We start from the raw sequence: 21,605 nt of genomic DNA on the forward strand, positions 1-21,605 counted from the left end.
GAGAGAGAGATATGGACCAGAGAGAGAGAGAGAGATATGGACCAGAGAGACAGAAGAGAGAGAGAGAGAGATATGGACCAGAGAGAGAGAGATATGGACCAGAGAGACAGAAGAGAGAGAGAGAGAGATATGGACCAGAGAGAGAGATATGGACCAGAGAGAGAGATATGGACCAGAGAGACAGAAGAGAGAGAGATATGGACCAGAGAGACAGAAGAGAGAGAGAGAGAGATAGAGATATGGACCAGAGAGACAGCAGTGAGAGAGAGAGAGATGGACCAGAGAGAGAGATATGGACCAGAGAGAGAGAGACAGAAGAGCGAGAGAGATATGGACCAGAGAGAGAGAGAGAGAGATATATGGACCAGAGAGAGAGAGAGATATGGACCAGAGAGAGAGAGAGAGAGATATGGACCAGAGAGACAGAAGAGAGAGAGAGAGAGAGATATGGACCAGAGAGACAGAAGAAAGAGAGAGAGAGAGAGAGATAGAGATATGGACCAGAGAGAGAGAGAGAGAGAGAGAGAGAGAGAGAGATATGGACCAGAGAGAGAGAGAGATATGGACCAGAGAGAGAGAGAGAGATATGGACCAGAGAGATGAAGAGAGAGATATGGACCAGAGAGACAGAAGACAGACAGAGAGAGAGAGAGAGAGGGAGGAAGAAAGAGAGAGAGAGAGAGAGAGAGAGAGAGAGAGAGAGAGAGAGAGAGAGAGAGAGAGAGAGAGAGAGAGAGAGAGAGAGAGAGAGAGAGAGAGAGAGAGAGAGAGAGAGAGAGAGAGACTTAAATCCAATGAAAGGAATGAAGTATTTTCCTAAACCAGAAGCCTTTTCAATATCAATACAAGGAAACAAATGATCAAATGATGATATGTAAAAAGATGGGTTGTGTGGTGGACTTTGTAAACAGATCGGATACAACCTTCTCTGTGGGCTTTCTAGTGCCAGCTCTTCTGAATGACCCCACTGTGTCTGTTTGTGAACAGAGCACCAGGACCAGATTGCTTAGGGGACTCTTCTCCAGGTTAATTTCTCTGTATGTGATAGCTTTGTTATGGAAGGTTTGGGAATCACTTCCTTTTAGGTGGTTGTAGATTTGGTGTTTGTGTTTCCATTCTTAAATGGAAGAAGTTTGGAACCACCAAGACTCTTCCTAGAGCTGGCTGCCCGGCGAAACTAAGAAATCGGGGAGGAGGGCCTTGGTCAGGGAGGTCAGGGATCAAGAAGTTGATGGTCACTCTGACAGAGCTCCAGAGTTCCTCTGTGGAGATGGGAGAAACTTCCAGAAGGACAACCATCTCTGCAGCACTCCACCAATCAGGCCTTTATGGTAGAGTGGTCAGACGGAAGCCACTCCTCAGTAAAAGGCACTCAACAGCCCGCTTGGAGTTTGCCAAAAGGCACCTAAAGACTCAGACCATGAGAAACAAGATTCTCGGGTCTGATGAAACCAATATTGAACTCTTTGGCCTGAATGCCAAGTGTTACGTCTGGAGAACCTGGCACCATCCATACGGTCAGACTAGTCAGGATTGAGGCAAAGACCAATGGAGCAAAGTACAGAGAGATCCTTGATGAAAACCTTCTCCAGAGCGCTCAGGACCTCAGACTGGGAGGAGGTTCACCTTCCAACAGGACAACGACCCTAAGCACATAGCCAGACAATACAGAAGTGGTTTCGGGACAAGTCTCTGAATGTCCTTGAGTGGCCCAGCCAGAGCCTGGACTTGAACCCGATCAAACATCTCTGGAGAGACCTGAAAATGGCTGTGCAGCAACGCTCCCCATCCAACCTGATCGATATTGAGAGGATCTGCAAAGATTGGGAGAAACTCCCCGAATACAGGTGTGCCGAGCTGGCAGGTAGCCTAGTGGTTAGAGCGTTGAACTAGTAAGATCGAATCCCTGAGCTGACAATGTAAAAATCTGTCATTCTGCCCCTGAACAAGGCAGTTAACACACTGTTCCTAGGCCGTCATTGAAAATAAGAATTTATTCTTAACTGATTTGCCTAGTTAAATAAAGGTAAAATAAATCAATTGTAGCGTCATACACAAGAAGACTCAACGCTGTAATCGCTGCCAAAGGTGCTTCAACAAAGTACTCTTGCAAAGGGTCTGAATACTTATGTAAATGTGATATTTCTGTTTTTTATTTTTAATAAATTAGCAAACATTTAAAAAAAACTGTTTTTGCTTTGTCATTATGGGGTATTGTATGTAGATTGATGAGGGGAAAAAAACAATTGAATAAATTTTAGAATAAGGCTGTAACCTAACAAAATGTGGAAAAAGTCAAGGGGTCTGAATTCTTTCCGAAGGCACTGTACGTGATAGTCAAATGTTCCCTATACCCATCATGAGGTTGCTGCAACCCAGCCTAAACCCATCATGAGGTTGCTGCAACCCAGCCTATAACCATCATGAGGTTGCTGCAACCCAGCCTAAACCCATCACGAGGTTGCTGCAACCCAGCCTATACCCATCATGAGGTTGCTGCAACCCAGCCTATACCCATCACGAGGTTGCTGCAACCCAGCCTATACCCATCACGAGGTTGCTGCAACCCAGCCTAAACCCATCACGAGGTTGCTGCAACCCAGCCTATACCCATCACGAGGTTGCTGCAACCCAGCCTATACCCATCATGAGGTTGCTGCAACCCAGCCTAAACCCATCATGAGGTTGCTGCAACCCAGCCTATACCCATCATGAGGTTGCTGCAACCCAGCCTATACCCATCATGAGGTTGCTGCAACCCAGCCTAAACCCATCATGAGGTTGCTGCAACCCAGCCTAAACCCATCATGAGGTTGCTGCAACCCAGCCTAAACCCATCATGAGGTTGCTGCAACCCAGCCTATACCCATCATGAGGTTGCTGCAACCCAGCCTATACCCATCATGAGGTTGCTGCAACCCAGCCTATACCCATCACGAGGTTGCTGCAACCCAGCCTATACCCATCACGAGGTTGCTGCAACCCAGCCTATACCCATCATGAGGTTGCTGCAACCCAGCCTATACCCATCATGAGGTTGCTGCAACCCAGCCTATACCCATCATGAGGTTGCTGCAACCCAGCCTATACCCATCATGAGGTTGCTGCAACCCAGCCTATACCCATCATGAGGTTGCTGCAACCCAGCCTATACCCATCACGAGGTTGCTGCAACCCAGCCTACACCCATCACGAGGTTGCTGCAACCCAGCCTATACCCATCACGAGGTTGCTGCAACCCAGCCTATACCCATCATGAGGTTGCTGCAACCCAGCCTATACCCATCATGAGGTTGCTGCAACCCAGCCTATACCCATCACGAGGTTGCTGCAACCCAGCCTGTACCCATCACGAGGTTGCTGCAACCCAGCCTATACCCATCACGAGGTTGCTGCAACCCAGCCTATACCCATCATGAGGTTGCTGCAACCCAGCCTATACCCATCATGAGGTTGCTGCAACCCAGCCTATACCCATCATGAGGTTGCTGCAACCCAGCCTATACCCATCACGAGGTTGCTGCAACCCAGCCTATACCCATCACGAGGTTGCTGCAACCCAGCCTATACCCATCACGAGGTTGCTGCAACCCAGCCTATACCCATCATGAGGTTGCTGCAACCCAGCCTATACCCATCATGAGGTTGCTGCAACCCAGCCTGTACCCATCACGAGGTTGCTGCAACCCAGCCTGTACCCATCACGAGGTTGCTGCAACCCAGCCTATACCCATCACGAGGTTGCTGCAACCCAGCCTATACCCATCACGAGGTTGCTGCAACCCAGCCTATACCCATCATGAGGTTGCTGCAACCCAGCCTAAACCCATCACGAGGTTGCTGCAACCCAGCCTATACCCATCACGAGGTTGCTGCAACCCAGCCTATACCCATCACGAGGTTGCTGCAACCCAGCCTATACCCATCATGAGGTTGCTGCAACCCAGCCTATACCCATCATGAGGTTGCTGCAACCCAGCCTATACCCATCATGAGGTTGCTGCAACCCAGCCTATACCCATCATGAGGTTGCTGCAACCCAGCCTATACCCATCATGAGGTTGCTGCAACCCAGCCTATACCCATCACGAGGTTGCTGCAACCCAGCCTATACCCATCACGAGGTTGCTGCAACCCAGCCTATACCCATCACGAGGTTGCTGCAACCCAGCCTATACCCATCACGAGGTTGCTGCAACCCAGCCTATACCCATCACGAGGTTGCTGCAACCCAGCCTATACCCATCACGAGGTTGCTGCAACCCAGCCTATACCCATCATGAGGTTGCTGCAACCCAGCCTATACCCATCATGAGGTTGCTGCAACCCAGCCTATACCCATCATGAGGTTGCTGCAACCCAGCCTATACCCATCATGAGGTTGCTGCAACCCAGCCTATACCCATCATGAGGTTGCTGCAACCCAGCCTATACCCATCATGAGGTTGCTGCAACCCAGCCTATACCCATCATGAGGTTGCTGCAACCCAGCCTATACCCATCACGAGGTTGCTGCAACCCAGCCTATACCCATTACGAGGTTGCTGCAACCCAGCCTATACCCATCATGAGGTTGCTGCAACCCAGCCTATACCCATCACGAGGTTGCTGCAACCCAGCCTGTACCCATCACGAGGTTGCTGCAACCCAGCCTGTACCCATCACGAGGTTGCTGCAACCCAGCCTGTACCCATCACGAGGTTGCTGCAACCCAGCCTATACCCATCATGAGGTTGCTGCAACCCAGCCTATACCCATCATGAGGTTGCTGCAACCCAGCCTGTACCCATCACGAGGTTGCTGCAACCCAGCCTATACCCATCACGAGGTTGCTGCAACCCAGCCTATACCCATCACGAGGTTGCTGCAACCCAGCCTATACCCATCACGAGGTTGTTGCAACCCAGCCTGTACCCATCACGAGGTTGCTGCAACCCAGCCTATACCCATCATGAGGTTGCTGCAACCCAGCCTATACCCATCATGAGGTTGCTGCAACCCAGCCTGTACCCATCACGAGGTTGCTGCAACCCAGCCTATACCCATCACGAGGTTGCTGCAACCCAGCCTATACCCATCATGAGGTTGCTGCAACCCAGCCTATACCCATCACGAGGTTGCTGCAACCCAGCCTGTACCCATCACGAGGTTGCTGCAACCCAGCCTATACCCATCATGAGGTTGCTGCAACCTAGCCTATACCCATCATGAGGTTGCTGCAACCCAGCCTGTACCCATCACGAGGTTGCTGCAACCCAGCCTATACCCATCACGAGGTTGCTGCAACCCAGCCTATACCCATCACGAGGTTGCTGCAACCCAGCCTATACCCATCATGAGGTTGCTGCAACCCAGCCTGTACCCATCACGAGGTTGCTGCAACCCAGCCTATGAATTAAAGTTTACAACGTAGGTGCACAGGTTGAGAGAAACATTTGAGTAATCAAGGTGACAGACAATGACATATTCAATACCTCCTTGCGTCTAGCTGGGTGTAATCATCCAACAGTTACAAACGAGAGTTACTATTGGACAAAGTCAGGTATGTTCATCCCGTTTCAGTCTGTTTGCTTCCGTTTAATCAACGTTTTCAGCGGAATGAGCCTCCAGTGTGGGACAATGGTCTGCATTGCAGTGCTAGCTGTGCCACTAGAGATTCTGGGTTCGAGTCCAGGCTCTGTCGCAGCCGGCCGCAACTGGGAGACCCATGGGGTGCGCAATTTGGCCCAGAGTCGTCCAGATTAGGGGAGGTTTGGCCGGCAGGGATGCCCTTATCCCATCGTGCTCTAGCGACTCCTGTGGCGGGCCGGGCACAGTGCACGCTGACATGGTTGCCAGGTGTAAGGTGTTTCCTCCGACACATTGGTGCGTCTGGCTTCGGGTTAAGTGGGCGTTGTGTCAGAAGCAGTGCGGCTTGGATGGGTTGTGTTTCGGAGGACACACGGCTCTCGACCTTCGCCTCTCCTGAGTCCGTACGGGAGTTTCAGCGATGAGACAAGACTGTAACTACCAATTGGATACCAGGAAATTGGGGAGGAAAAAAGAAAAAGATTCAGCATAATGAATACACCCCTGATCCAGTGATTTAATTTGAGCCGAACCTTCCGGAACAGGATCCGACAGCTCTCTGTTTTGGACTGTTTTCTGTCCGGAACCTATTTGGCCGGATCCAGTACTTCTTGTGGCATGAAAATGGGGAATGTGGTCCAGGTCACCAGGTCACCCCACTAACTGTGTGTTCCGGTACCTCGAAGCTCACCAGGTCACCCCACTCACTGTGTGTTCTGGTACCTCGGAGCTCACCAGGTCACCCCACTCACTGTTTGTTCCGGTACCTCGGAGCTCACCAGGTCACCCCACTCACTGTGTGTTCTGGTACCTCGGAGCTCACCAGGTCACCCCACTCACTGTGTGTTCTGGTACCTCGGAGCTCACCAGGTCACCCCACTCACTGTTTGTTCCGGTACCTCGGAGCTCACCAGGTCACCCCACTCACTGTGTGTTCTGGTACCTCACCAGGTCACCCCACTCACTGTGTGTTCTGGTACCTCGGAGCTCACCAGGTCACCCCACTCACTGTGTGTTCTGGTACCTCGGAGCTCACCAGGTCACCCCACTCACTGTTTGTTCCGGTACCTCACCAGGTCACCCCACTCACTGTTTGTTCTGGTACCTCGGAGCTCACCAGGTCACCCCACTCACTGTGTGTTCTGGTACCTCGGAGCTCACCAGGTCACCCCACTCACTGTTTGTTCCGGTACCTCGGAGCTCACCAGGTCACCCCACTCACTGTGTGTTCTGGTACCTCGGAGCTCACCAGGTCACCCCACTCACTGTGTGTTCCGGTACCTCGGAGCTCACCAGGTCACCCCACTCACTGTGTGCTCCGGTACCTCGGAGCTCACCAGGTCACCCCACTCACTGTGTGTTCTGGTACCTCGGAGCTCACCAGGTCACCCCACTCACTGTGTGTTCCGGTACCTCGGAGCTCACCAGGTCACCCCCTCACTGTGTGTTCTGGTACCTCGGAGCTCACCAGGTCACCCCACTCACTGTTTGTTCCGGTACCTCACCAGGTCACCCCACTCACTGTTTGTTCTGGTACCTCGGAGCTCACCAGGTCACCCCACTCACTGTGTGTTCTGGTACCTCGGAGCTCACCAGGTCACCCCACTCACTGTTTGTTCCGGTACCTCGGAGCTCACCAGGTCACCCCACTCACTGTTTGTTCCGGTACCTCGGAGCTCACCAGGTCACCCCACTCACTGTGTGTTCTGGTACCTCGGAGCTCACCAGGTCACCCCACTCACTGTGTGTTCTGGTACCTCGGAGCTCACCAGGTCACCCCACTCACTGTTTGTTCTGGTACCTCAGAGCTCACCAGGTTACCCCACTCACTGTTTGTTCCGGTACCTCACCAGGTCACCCCACTCACTGTGTGTTCTGGTACCTCGGAGCTCACCAGGTCACCCCACTCACTGTTTGTTCCGGTACCTCGGAGCTCACCAGGTCACCCCACTCACTGTTTGTTCCGGTACCTCGGAGCTCACCAGGTCACCCCACTCACTGTGTGTTCTGGTACCTCGGAGCTCACCAGGTCACCCCACTCACTGTTTGTTCCGGTACCTCGGAGCTCACCAGGTCACCCCACTCACTGTGTGTTCTGGTACCTCACCAGGTCACCCCACTCACTGTGTGTTCTGGTACCTCACCAGGTCACCCCACTCACTGTGTGTTCAAAGCCAAACCTTCATATCATAACTGCTAACCGCTACACACAGCCTACATCATAGTCAATATAGCTACTAGAACTAACACATTAGTAAACACTCTATAATCATGCAGTAAAGTATAGAGTCAGCAAGCAGTTTGGCTGGTGGGCATTTAATGAATAAAACCAAAAGCATACCTTGATTTGAGTTCAAGTGTTGGATAGCCAGCTAGCTAACAAAGCATTCTCACTGAGCAGGCTAAACTAGCTAGCTGCTTTCGCTAGGGAGTGAAAAATATACAACAAAATATAGTTAGCTCTCTCTCTCTCTCTCTCTGTCTCTCTCTGTCTCTCTCTCTGTCTCTGTCTCTGTCTCTGTCTCTGTCTCTCTCTCTCTCTCTCTGTCTCTGTCTCTCTCTCTCTCTCTCTGTCTCTCTCTATCTCTCTCTCTCTCTCTCTCTCTCTCTCTCTCTCTCTCTCTGTCTCTCTCTCTCTCTCTCTCTCTCTCTCTCTCTGTCTCTCTCTCTCTCTCTCTCTGTCTCTCTCTCTTAATATCATTTAAATTCAAATGGCTTTATTGGCATGGAAAACACGTGAAATAAACAATAAAAAATGTACAGTAAACATTACACTCTCAAAAGTTCCAGTGTTGTAACGATGTTAAAATAGTTAAAGTACAAAAGGGAAAATAAATAAACATAAATATGGGTTGTATTTACAATGGTAATTGTTCTTCACTGGTTGACCTTTTCTTGTGGCAACAGGTCACAAATATTTCTGCTGTGATGTCACACTGTGGTATTTCACACAGTAGATATGGGAGTTTTTCAAAATGGGGTTTGTTTTCAAATTATTTGTGGATCTGTGTAATCTGAGGGAAATATGTGTCTCTAATATGGTTATACATTTGGCAGTAGGTTAAGTTAAACTCAGCTTCTACCTCATTTTGTGGGCACATAGCCTGTCACACAGACCTCCCAATTACTATGGAATTGGGTACGAACCATGAGCCTGCTAGGTTTTGTAAGTAAAGTCGATGTACCCAGAGGAGGATGGGAGCTCGCTGTCCTCTGGCTACACCATGGTGTTACCCTACAGACTACTGTTGAGGCTACTGTAGACATTCATTGCGAAAATGTCTTTTAGTAAAGACCACTTTCTGCTGCAGAGTCTTTGTGTTGCCTCCTACAGGGAAGGAGGAGTGGGAGCACAGCCTCATCTATAAAGACCACTTAGTCTGCTGCAGAGTCTTTATGTTGCCTCCTACAGGGCAGGAGGAGTGGGAGCACAGCCTCATCTATAAAGACCACTTAGTCTGCTGCAGAGTCTTTGTGTTGCCTCCTACAGGGCAGGAGGAGTGGGAGCACAGCCTCATCTATAAAGACCACTTAGTCTGCTGCAGAGTCTTTATGTTGCCTCCTACAGGGAAGGAGGAGTGGGAGCACAGCCTCATCTATAAAGACCACTTAGTCTGCTGCAGAGTCTTTATGTTGCCTCCTACAGGGCAGGAGGAGTGGGAGCACAGCCTCATCTATAAAGACCACTTAGTCTGCTGCAGAGTCTTTATGTTGCCTCCTACAGGGCAGGAGGAGTGGGAGCACGGCCTCATCTATAAAGACCACTTAGTCTGCTGCAGAGTCTTTGTGTTGCCTCCTATAGGGCAGGAGGAGTGGGAGCACGGCCTCATCTATAAAGACCACTTAGTCTTAACGTCTCTGTTAGTTGACCCTGCTTATTTTATTGCTGTGTGCTTACACCAATGTTGATCATTTCATTCAATCAATTGGTATTTAATGTCAAAGTTCTGTAAAGTTTATCATACTGTCACCTAAAATAAATGTATACAAACCCCATTAAACCTGCAGCATTTGTTGTCTTGGCGGTTTGTATGCATAAACAGCTGTGATGGATTCTAGCATAGTGCTGAAGGTGACAGCCCTGCTCTTGCCCTGATCCTGGGAGATCAGGCCTCCAAATGGTCTTTTCATCAGACACTTTGACAGAACTCAATGCAGTGTAACAATAGTGATGTTCTAGTTACTCTGTGTTGTGGTGTTACTCTGTGATATGTTGTGTTGCTCTGTATTGTGTTGCTCTGTGTTGTATTGTGTTGCTCTGTGTTGTATTGTGTTGCTCTGTGTTGTATTGTGTTACTCTGTGTTGTATTGTGTTACTCTGTGTTGTATTGTGTTGCTCTGTGTTGTATTGTGTTGCTCTGCGTTGTATTGTGTTGCTCTGTGTTGTATTGTGTTACTCTGTGTTGTATTGTGTTGCTCTGTGTTGTATTGTGTTGCTCTGTGTTGTATTGTGTTACTCTGTGTTGTGTTGTGTTACTCTGTGTTGTATTGTGTTACTCTGTGTTGTGTTGCTCTGTGATGTGTAGTATTGTGTTGCTCTGTATTGTGTTGCTCTGTGTTGTGTTGTGTTGTGTTGCTCTGTATTGTGTTGCTCTGTGTTGTGTTGCTCTGTGTTGTATTGTGTTACTCTGTGTTATTTTGCCCTGTGTGGTGTTGTTGCCAACCTGTAGTTTAATGGCTAATCTAATCTCCCTCTTGACAGATGGCTTGGGCACACCCACGTCATCAGCTGGCAGCTCCACCTGCAAGAGGCTCCAGCAGCACCGGCGCCCAGAGTACCTGAGGACAGAGTTACACCGGCTACAGAGCACCCTGGCTAGGGAGGAGGGGAGGACAGCCTGCCTGACCAACGGAGCATCTGGATGTCATGGGATGAACAGGCAGAACGGTCACGGTGATGTCATAAAGACGAGCAACACCCTGAGACTACATGTACCACCAGCTGGCTCATGTGTCTCAGTCAGCCAGCAGCTCTCTCATCTGGAGACATCCAGCTCAGAAGCATACAAACCATCCCTAAGTTACCAAAACAACCATTTCATTTCCTCCTCTCCTACTCCCCCTCAGAGTGACTTCAGGTTGACCCCAGGGTCAATCCCCCTACAGCCCTGCCTCTTGAGCCCTAACCCCTGGTGTAGTTCTGCTGCCTCTGCAACTCAGTTCTGCCCTCCTATCTCCAGGACCTGTCCCTCTGGTTCCACTGGCTCCAGGTCACCCCAGTCCCCCCGGCCAACCTGCCACTCCAGGCCACCTCCTTCAGGGGACACTCCCTTCAGCTCCTCTTTCAGCTTCATCCAACAGTCACTGAGCCTTGATTCACTGAGCTCCAATCACAGGACAGAAACAGACACCGCAGCTGGTGAGAGGCCCCCTGGCCTAAACCCAAACCCACAACCACTGAACAGGCGCCCTGACCTAAACCCAAACCCACAACCACTGAACAGGACCCCTGGCCTAAACCCAGACCCACAACCACTGAACAGCCCCCCTGGCCTAAACCCAGACCCACAACCACTGAACAGCTCCCCTGGCCTAAACCCAGACCCACAACCACTGAACAGCTCCCCTGGCCTAAACCCAGACCCACAACCACTGAACAGCTCCCCTGGCCTAAACCCAGACCCACAACCACTGAACAGGCCCCCTGGCCTAAACCCAGACCCACAACCACTGAACAGGCCCCTGGCCTAAACCCAGACCCACAACCACTGAACAGCTCCCCTGGCCTAAACCCAGACCCACAACCACTGAACAGGCCCCCTGGCCTAAACCCAAACCCACAACCACTGAACAGCTCCACTAGTCTAGACCCAGACCCACAACCACTGAACAGGCCCCCTGGCCTAAACCCAGACCCGCTGGATCAGTCCTCAGCTAGGTCATTAAGAACTAGATCAGTCCCATCCCACTCAGAACCACTGGAGTGGTCTGGGTCTGTCCCACTCTGCCAACCTGTATCAGCCCCCCTTGACCAATTACCATACAGGACATCTGGCTCCAGCTCCAACCAATCACGACTAGGAGTTTTGGGTCTCTCTTTGGGGCTTTCTGTTTCAAAACTGTCAACTCCGAGTCGTGTCCAATCAGAGCCAGGCTCCGTCCCTCTCAGCCAGTCAGACGGAGTACGGGACCGGCTCTCACCTTGGGTGTGGCAGGACCGCCACTGGGAAGGCCGGGAGGGGGCGGGACCACATCTGCGGGCGGAGTTACCCTCCTCTGACCTGGCGGAGGTGGAGCCTGACTGTGACTCCTCCTCTCTGGACACAGAAGCCTCCTCCTCCATGTCAGTAGCGGAGGACTCTGACGCTGCCACTCCCTCCTCCCTCACCTCAGGGTATGAGAGTGCCACGCCCACTACCGCCTCTGCCTCCTCCCTCACCTCAGGGTACGAGAGTGCCACGCCCACTACCGCCTCTGCCTCCTCCCTCACCTCAGGGTATGAGAGTGCCACGCCCACTACCGCCTCTGCCTCCTCCCTCACCTCAGGGTACGAGAGTGCCACGCCCACTACCGCCTCTGCCTCCTCCCTCACCTCAGGGTACGAGAGTCACGCCCACTACCGTCTCTGCCTCCTCCCTCACCTCAGGGTACGAGAGTGCCACGCCCACTACCGCCTCTGCCTCCTCCCTCACCTCAGGGTATGAGAGTGCCACGCCCACTACCGTCTCTGCCTCCTCCCTCACCTCCGAGAGTGCCACGCCCACTACCGTCTCTGCCTCCCCCTCACCTCAGGGTACGAGAGTGCCACGCCCACTACCGTCTCTGCCTCCTCCCTCACCTCAGGGTACGAGAGTGCCACGCCCACTACCGTCTCTGCCTCCTCCCTCACCTCAGGGTATGAGAGTGCCCGCCCACTACCGCCTCTGCCTCCTCCCTCACCTCAGGGTACGAGAGTGCCACGCCCACTACCGCCTCTGCCTCCTCCCTCAACTCAGGGTACGAGAGTGCCACGCCCACTACCGTCTCTGCCTGGAATGACTGCGTTCCAGACCAGGACCAGGGCTGGGACCAACTGGTCAAGAAGTACGAAGGTGTCCTTCAAGATTGCCTGCACAACAACCGTACTAATACTAAGGTATGTCTTGCACCATAGACATATTTTAGACATATGGGGTCATTTAGAAGAGCTACATTCTGCTATAATAGTTACATTCTGTACTCAGTAATGTAAAGCAACACATTGACCTGGTATTAGTCATATTTCTGTCTGTGGCAGATGTTTCAGTGCTTTGACTACTGTATTCTGTTCCTGTGTCAGATTGAGTCCATGATGGGGAAGCTGCAGAGACTAAAGCAGAAGGCTATCCTGGAGGATGAGTATGACTCAGGTGAGGGAACATTCAAATAAAGACTGTGTGACACTAAGACATCTGCTCATTATATGTTGTCTCAGGGCCGGCGTTATAGGTGGCCTTAGAGGGCCTGGCCCGCCCTACCGTACCTCCTTACCCATCTGATGGTGTCTGGACAGTGAAACAGCACCTCTCTGTCTCAGTATGTGTAGACCATGTATCTGATACTGTCTGGACAGGGAAACAGCACCTCTCTGTCTCAGTTTCGCTCACTCGGATGTTTTCTCCGGTGACAACCAGCTCGACTCGGTATTATGTAGCGAAATTTGAAATGGTGTTTTTTACATTGGATAAAAGTAGCTAGAAAAATTGTATATCAAACACTACAGTTGAGGAACAATGGGAACGTAATTCTGCTCTGAAAGTTGATCAATTTGTTACCCAACTTTTGAGAAAATGACGCTTTAATGTTTTGGTACATACTGGAGAGCTCTTCTTTGTCTACACCCATTCAACATCATTCACAACCTCTTAAGCTTTAGCCTCACCCATCTCTTTAAGGATTCACATGCGAGGCCATGTGCTAAACAGAGTGAGTATGGTAGTGTAATAAACAACCAAAGATTTCAAGACTAAAAGCTGGTTTATACAATGTCTTATCGACATGTCTGTCTACACTTGTCGCAGTGACATCATGAACATTCTATTTTCGTCCAACATCAAACTTGTCCTTGTCGTTATGAAAAAGTACATACAAAAAACGACAGGCTGCATGACATCAGCAGCCTGGTGATCCAAAATAGCTTAACTGGTATATTTTAACACCAATTTAAACATGAATTCAGTATATGTCAATCTAGCAAACTAGGCTACTAAAAGCAACTTTCTAAACAATGTTTTGGTTCTTTTCTAGCTTGTTGTTAGCTAGCGTTAAGTTAGCTGGCTAGCTAGTTCAAATAATGACCACATCATATAGCTAACATTGTCTTTACTTTAGCTAAGTTGTATTCATTTTTTACAGGAAAATAAACTCACAACAAGATCATTATTTGCAAGTTAATGGCTAGACAATGACATAAAATTGCTTACGGTTGTGAGTGTGACTAAATAAAAGCGGGGCATTCTACCTGAGAAATGCTGAACTTGGACAGTGTCTCGTTGGCCTAACGTTAAATCCTAATCTGACTTTGGTGCAGGTCATGTTGTTCTTCACATTACCGTCTCTGTTAAAAACACACACTATATCAAATACAATCTTAGATTATTTGTCACATGTACAGGATACAGAAGGTGTATACGGGACAGTGAAATGGTTACTAACATAGCGGAGTCTTTTGTTTAGACATGTAACTAGCTAGCTAGCTAAATAATTAACCATAATTCCAACTCATAACGTTACTACTGTAGAACTTTTTGAGGATCTCAGGACCAATGCCAAATCCTTTTAGTTTCCTGAGGGGGAAACTTTGTCGTGCCCTCTTCACGACTGTCCTGGTGTGTTTGGACCATGTTAGTTTGTTGTTGATGTGGACGCCAAGGAACTTGAAGCTCTCAACCTGCTCCACTACAGCCCCGTCGATGAGAATCACGGATGCCATGATTTCCTTAGTTTGAAGATGTGATCCGTTGTTTTATACAACAGCCTTCTGTGTGTTCTCTTTCGAATCTGCATATTTGTAATCAAAAGCCAGAATTTTATCCATCTCCTTAGCGATCATACTCTCCTTCCACAGGACATTCCACTGATTTCAAAACTCGGTCCTCCAGAAAGTGAAGGGTGTTAGCAACACATTTTCAATTCCTCTTGAATAAAAACAGTGTTAGAAAAGATAACCTACACATACTGAGCTGCTCATGTTATAGACAGAAGCATGCTACATGGTAGACTAACCCGCACCGGATAGGTTCCTGTCTTTTCCATGGCTAAACCAACTTGTAATTTAACAATTGTATTCATATTTACAAATGACAAGTTTGTTATTAAGTTACATGAAAGTTCACATGTTCCATAAGGCAGTTCTGCCAAAAAACACATTTTGATAAGAAAATGTATGTTTACGTACAAATGCCTCTCCTGTGAAGTATTAACATTACATTTACATTACATTTAAGTCATTTAGCAGACGCTCTTATCCAGAGCGACTTACAAATTGGTGCATTCACCTTATGACATCCAATAGAATATTCACTTTACAATAGTGCATCTAAATCTTAAAGGGGGGTGAGAAGGATTACTTATCCTATCCTAGGTATTCCTTGAAGAGGTGGGGTTTCAGGTGTCTCCGGAAGGTGGTGATTGACTCCGCTGTCCTGGCATCGTGAGGAGTTTGTTCCACCATTGGGGGCCAGAGCAGCGAACAGTTTTGACTGGGCTGAGCGGGAACTGTACTTCCTCAGTGGTAGGGAGGCGAGCAGGCCAGAGGTGGATGAACGCAGTGCCCTTGTTTGGGTGTAGGGCCTGATCAGAGCCTGGAGGTACTGAGGTGCCGTTCCCCCTCACAGCTCCGCAGGCAAGCACCATGGTCTTGTAGCGGATGCGAGCTTCAACTGGAAGCCAGTGGAGAGAGCGGAGGAGCGGGGTGACGTGAGAGAACTTGGGAAGGTTGAACACCAGACGGGCTGCGGCGTTCTGGATGAGTTGTAGGGGTTTAATGGCACAGGCAGGGAGCCCAGCCAACAGCGAGTTGCAGTAGTCCAGACGGGAGATGACAAGTGCCTGGATTAGGACCTGCGCTGCTTCCTGTGTGAGGCAGGGTCGTACTCTGCGGATGTTGTAGAGCATGAACCTACAGGAACGGGCCACCGCCTTGATGTTAGTTGAGAACGACAGGGTGTTGTCCAGGATCACGCCAAGGTTCTTAGCGCTCTGGGAGGAGGACACAATGGAGTTGTCAACCATGATGGCGAGATCATGGAACGGGCAGTCCTTCCCGGGAGGAAGAGCAGCTCCGTCTTGCCGAGGTTCAGCTTGAGGTGGTGATCCGTCATCCACACTGATATGTCTGCCAGACATGCAGAGATGCGATTCGCCACCTGGTCATCAGAAGGGGGAAAGGAGAAGATTAATTGTGTGTCGTCTGCATAGCAATGATAGGAGAGACCATGTGAGGTTATGACAGAGCCAAGTGACTTGGTGTATAGCGAGAATAGGAGAGGGCCTAGAACAGAGCCCTGGGGGACACCAGTGGTGAGAGCGCGTGGTGAGGAGACAGATTCTCGCCACGCCACCTGGTAGGAGCGACCTGTCAGGTAGGACGCAATCCAAGCGTGGGCCGCGCCGGAGATGCCCAACTCGGAGAGGGTGGAGAGGAGGATCTGATGGTTCACAGTATCGAAGGCAGCCGATGGGTCTAGAATGATGAGTGCAGAGGAGAGAGAGTTAGCTTTAGCGGTGCGGAGCGCCTCCGTGATACAGAGAAGAGCAGTCTCAGTTGAATGACTAGTCTTGAAACCTGACTGATTTGGATCAAGAAGGTCATTCAGAGAGAGATAGCGGGAGAGCTGGCCAAGGACGGCACGTTCAAGAGTTTTGGAGAGAAAAGAAAGAAGGGATACTGGTCTGTAGTTGTTGACATCGGAGGGATTGAGTGTAGGTTTTTTCAGAAGGGGTGCAACTCTCGCTCTCTTGAGGACGGAAGGGACGTAGCCAGCGGTCAGGGATGAGTTGATGAGCGAGGTGAGGTAAGGGAGAAGGTCTCCGGAAATGGTCTGGAGAAGAGAGGAGGGGATAGGGTCAAGCGGGCAGGTTGTTGGGCGGCCGGCCGTCACAAGACGCGAGATTTCATCTGGAGAGACAGGGGAGAAAGAGGTCAGAGCACAGGGTAGGGCAGTGTGAGCAGAACCAGCGGTGACTTTTGACTTAGCAAACGAGGATCGGATGTCGTCGACCTTCTTTTCAAAATGGTTGACGAAGTCATCTGCAGAGAGGGAGGAGGGGGGGGAGGGGGAGGAGGATTCAGGAGTGAGGAGAAGGTGGCAAAGAGCTTCCTAGGGTTAGAGGCAGATGCTTGGAATTTAGAGTGGTAGAAAATGGCTTTAGCAGCAGAGACAGAGGAGGAAAATGTAGAGAGGAGGGAGTGAAAGGATGCCAGGTCCGCAGGGAGGCGAGTTTTCCTCCATTTCCGCTCAGCTGCCCGGAGCCCTATTCTGTGAGCACGCAATGAGTCGTCGAGCCACGGGGCGGGAGGGGAGGACCGCGCCGGCCTGGAGGATAGGGGACATAGAGAGTCAAAGGATGCAGAAAGGGAGGAGAGGAGGGTTGAGGAGGCAGAATCAGGAGATAGGTTGGAGAAGGTATGAGCAGAGGGAAGAGATGATAGGATGGAAGAGGAGAGAGAGCGAAGGTTGGGACGGCGCGATACCATCCGAGTAGGGGCAGTGTGGGGAGGTGTTAGATGAGAGCGAGAGGGAAAAGGATACAAGGTAGTGGTCGGAGACTTGGAGGGAGTTGCAAAGAGGTTAGTGGAAGAACAGCATCTAGTAAAGATGAGGTCGAGCGTATTGCCTGCCTTGTGAGTAGGGGGGAAGGTGAGAGGGTGAGGTCAAAAGAGGAGAGGAGTGGAAAGAAGGAGGCAGAGAGGAATGAGTCAAAGGTAGACGTGGGGAGGTTAAAGTCGCCCAGCACTGTGAGAGGTGAGCCGTCCTCAGGAAAGGAGCTTATCAAGGCATCAAGCTCATTGATGAACTCTCCGAGGAACCTGGAGGGCGATAAATGATAAGGATGTTAAGCTTGAAAGGGCTGGTAACTGTGACAGCATGGAATTCAAAGGAGGCAATAGACAGATGGGTGAGGGGAGAAAGAGAGAATGACCACTTGGGAGAGATGAGGATCCCGGTGCCACCACCCCGCTGACCAGAAGCTCTCGGGGTGTGCGAGAACACGTGGGCGGACGAAGAGAGAGCAGTAGGAGTAGCAGTGTTGTCTGTGGTGATCCATGTTTCCGTCAGTGCCAAGAAGTCGAGGGACTGGAGGGAGGCATAGGCTGAGATGAACTCTGCCTTGTTGGCCGCAGATCGGCAGTTCCAGAGGCTACCGGAGACCTGGAACTCCACGTGGGTCGTGCGCGCTGGGACCACCAGATTAGGTGGCCGCGGCCACGCGGTGTGGAGCGTTTGTATGGTCTGTGCAGAGAGGAGAGAACAGGGATAGACAGACACATAGTTGACAGGCTACAGAAGAGGCTACGCTAATGCAAGGAGATTGGAATGACAAGTGGACTACACGTCTCGAATGTTCAGAAAGTTAAGCTTACGTAGCAAGAATCTTATTGACTAAAATGATTAAAATGATACAGTACTGCTGAAGTAGGCTAGCTGGCAGTGGCTGCGTTGTTGACACTACACTAATCAAGTCGTTCCGTTGAGTGTAATAGTTTCTACAGTGCTACTATTCGGGGCTAGCTGGCTAGCTAGCAGTGTTGATTACGTTACGTTGCGTTAAAAGAACGACAATAGCTGGCTAGCTAACCTAGAAAATCGCTCTAGACTACACAATTATCTTTGATACAAAGACGGCTATGTAGCTCAGCTATGTAGCTAGCTACGATCAAACAAATCAAACCGTTGTACTGTAATGAAATGAAATGAAAATGTGATACTACCTGTGAGTGCGACCGGGTTGTTGAGTTCAGTTCAGTAGACGTTGGCTAGCTGTTAGCTGTTAGCTGTTAGCTAGCTAGCAGAGTCTCCTACGTTAAGGACGACAAATAGCTGGCTAGCTAACCTCGGTAAATTAAGATAATCACTCCAAGACTACTCACTCTAAACTACACAATTATCTTGGATACAAACACAGCTATGTAGCTAGCTAACACTAAACTAATCAAGTCGTTCAGTTGAGTGTAATAGTACTACAGTGCTGCTAATCTGTGGGCGTTTGCTAGCGTTTGCTAGCTGCTGGGCTTAATAGCAGTGAAGGCTACGTTAGGGCGACGAAATACGATAATTATGCAATTATCTCTGATACAAGGACGGCTATGTAGCTCGCTAAGAAGAAATTGCTAAGATTAGACAAATCAACCGTTGTACTATAATGAAATTTAATGAAATGTAATGAAAAAGTTATACTACCTGCGGAGCGAAGTGCGATGCGACCGCTCGCTCCAACCCGGAAGTCATCTCATCTCGTGTCATCTCGTGACATGTACTTAGAGTCACAAATAATGTTAGTAAGGTCCAGAACATTGCATCACTGCTAGCTACACAGCAATACTTTCATTCTTACCTCTCTTTATGGGACGTCATATTTCGAACAAAGTTGAGGCTGTTGTAATTGCATTTTTTTGGACATGTATTACAAATTGCAGCCCTTTTCCCCAACCACCACATGATGTCATGATGATGACAGACTGAATTGACTAATTCATGTCAGATAAACTATGTCAAATCAGATTGGTCACATACACATGGTTAGCAGATGTTAATATGAGTGTAGCGAAGTGCTTGAGCTTCTAGTTCTGACCATGCAGTAATATCTAACACGTAATCTAACAATTTCACAAGAACTACCTAATACACAAATCTAAAGGGGTAAATGAGTATATGTGCATGAACGATGGCCGGGCAGCGTAGGCAAGCTGCAGTAGATGGTATAAAATAGAGTATATACATATAGTGGCTTGCTAAAGTATTCACCCACTCCTATTTTGTTGCAACCTGGAATTAAAATGGATTTTTGGGTGGTTCTTATCATTTGATTTCCACAACATGCCTACTACTTTGAAGTTGCAAAATATTTTTTATATTTTTATTGTGAAACAAACAAGAAATAAGACAAAAAACAGAACTTGAACATGCATAACTATTCAACCCCAAAAGTCAATACTTTGTAGAGCCACCTTTTGCTGCAATTACAGCTGCAAGGTTCTTAGGGTGTGTCTCTATACGCTTTGCACATCTAGCCACTGGGATTTTTGCCCATTCTTCAAGGAAAGCTGCTCCAGCTCCTTCAAGCTGGATGGGTTCCGCTGGTGTACAAAAATATTTAAGTCATATCACAGATTCTCAATTGGATTGAGGTCTGGGCTTTGACTAGGCCATTCCAAGACATTTAAATGTTTCCCCTTAAACCACATGTGTGTTACTTTAGCAGTATTCTTAGGGTCATTGTCCTGCTGGAAGGTGAACCTCCGTCTCAGTCTCAAATCTCTAGAAGACTGAAGCAGATGTCCCTCAACAATTTGCCTGTATTTAGCGCCATCCATCATTCCTTAAATTCTGACCAGTTTCCCAGTCCCTGTCGATGAAAAAAAAACACAGCATGATGCTGCCACCACCCTGCTTCACTGTGGGGATGGTGTTCTCGGGGTGATGAGAGGTGTTGGGTTTGCGATGGCCAAAAGCTAAATTTTATTCTTATCTGACCAGAGTCAGATATTTGGGGAGTCTCCCACATGCCTTTTGGTGAACACCAAACATGTTTGCTTATTTCTTTCTTTAAGCAATAGCTTTTTTTGTCCACTCTTCCATAAAGTCCAGCTCTGTGGAGTGTATGGCTTAAAGTGGTCCTATGGACAGATACTCCAATCTCCGCTATGGAGCTTTGCAGCTCCTTCAGGGTCATCTTTGGTCTCTTTGTTGCCTTTGATTAATGCCCTCCTTGCCTCGTCCGTGAGTTTTGGTGGTTGGCCCTCTCTTGGCAGGTTTGTTGTGGTGCCATATTCTTTCCATTTTTTAATAGTGGATTTAATGGTGCTCTGTGGGATGTTCAAAGTTCCAGATATTTTTTTATAACCCAACCCTGATCTGTACTTCTCCACAACTTTGTCCCTGACGTGTTTAGAGAGCTCCTTGGTCTTCATGGTGCCGCTTGCTTGGTGGTGCCCCTTGCTTAGTGGTGTTGGAGGCTCTGGTGCCTTTCAGAACAGATGTATATGTACTGAGATCATGTGACAGATCATGTGACACTTAGAGTGCACACAGGTGGACTTTATTTAACAAATTATGTGACTTCTGAAGGTAATTGGTTGCACCAGATCTAATTTTAGGGGCTTCATAGCAAAGGGATGAATGTATATGCACGCACCACTTTTCCGTCTTTTATTTTTTAGAATTTCACTTCACCAATTTGTAATATTTTGTGTAAATAGTATACTGTAGCCATAGTATACGGTGGTATTTAACCATAGTATACGGTGGTATTTAACCATAGTATACGGTGGTATTTAACCATAGTATACGGTGGTATTTAACCATAGTATACTGTAGTATTTAACCATAGTATACGGTGGTATTTAACCATAGTATACGGTGGTATTTAACCATAGTATACTGTGGTATTTAACCATAGTATACGGTGGTATTTAGCCATAGTATACGGTGGTATTTAGCCATAGTATACTGTGGTATTTAACCATAGTATACTGTGGTATTTAACCATAGTATACCGTAGTATTTAACCATAGTATACTGTAGTATTTAGCCATAGTATACGGTGGTATTTAACCATAGTATACGGTGGTATTTAACCATAGTATACTGTAGTATTTAACCATAGTATACTGTAGTATTTAACCATAGTATACTGTAGTATTTAGCCATAGTATACTGTGGTATTTAACCATAGTATACTGTGGTATTTAACCATAGTATACCGTAGTATTTAACCATAGTATACTGTAGTATTTAGCCATAGTATACGGTGGTATTTAACCATAGTATACTGTGGTATTTAACCATAGTATACCGTAGTATTTAACCATAGTATACTGTAGTATTTAGCCATAGTATACGGTGTAGTATTTAGGC

General features: G+C 48.7%; 2 protein-coding genes across 2 annotated transcripts in view; both read left to right on the plus strand.

Annotated features, from left to right (window-relative positions):
- The first annotated feature begins 8,697 nt into the window (after positions 1-8,697).
- On the plus strand, positions 8,698-11,263 carry LOC127924866 (uncharacterized). Its single transcript, XM_052509514.1, has 3 exons — positions 8,698-8,707; positions 8,903-9,428; positions 10,239-11,263. Exons 1-3 carry the CDS (start codon positions 8,698-8,700, stop codon positions 11,257-11,259), a joined length of 1,557 nt encoding a protein of 518 aa, XP_052365474.1. The 3' UTR covers positions 11,260-11,263.
- A 586-nt stretch (positions 11,264-11,849) lies between these two features.
- LOC127924867 (disrupted in schizophrenia 1 protein-like) overlaps positions 11,850-21,605 on the plus strand; it is a 106,952-nt gene continuing 97,196 nt past the window's right edge. The window contains exons 1-4 of the mRNA XM_052509515.1: positions 11,850-12,114; positions 12,155-12,301; positions 12,411-12,643; positions 12,827-12,896. Of these exons, the coding sequence (XP_052365475.1) occupies positions 11,850-12,114; positions 12,155-12,301; positions 12,411-12,643; positions 12,827-12,896 (715 nt within the window). The remainder of the gene's footprint in view (positions 12,115-12,154; positions 12,302-12,410; positions 12,644-12,826; positions 12,897-21,605) is intronic.

This window comes from Oncorhynchus keta, unplaced genomic scaffold (genome assembly GCF_023373465.1).
Source record: "Oncorhynchus keta strain PuntledgeMale-10-30-2019 unplaced genomic scaffold, Oket_V2 Un_contig_4690_pilon_pilon, whole genome shotgun sequence".
In the NCBI taxonomy this organism is placed as follows: Eukaryota; Metazoa; Chordata; class Actinopteri; order Salmoniformes; family Salmonidae; genus Oncorhynchus; species Oncorhynchus keta.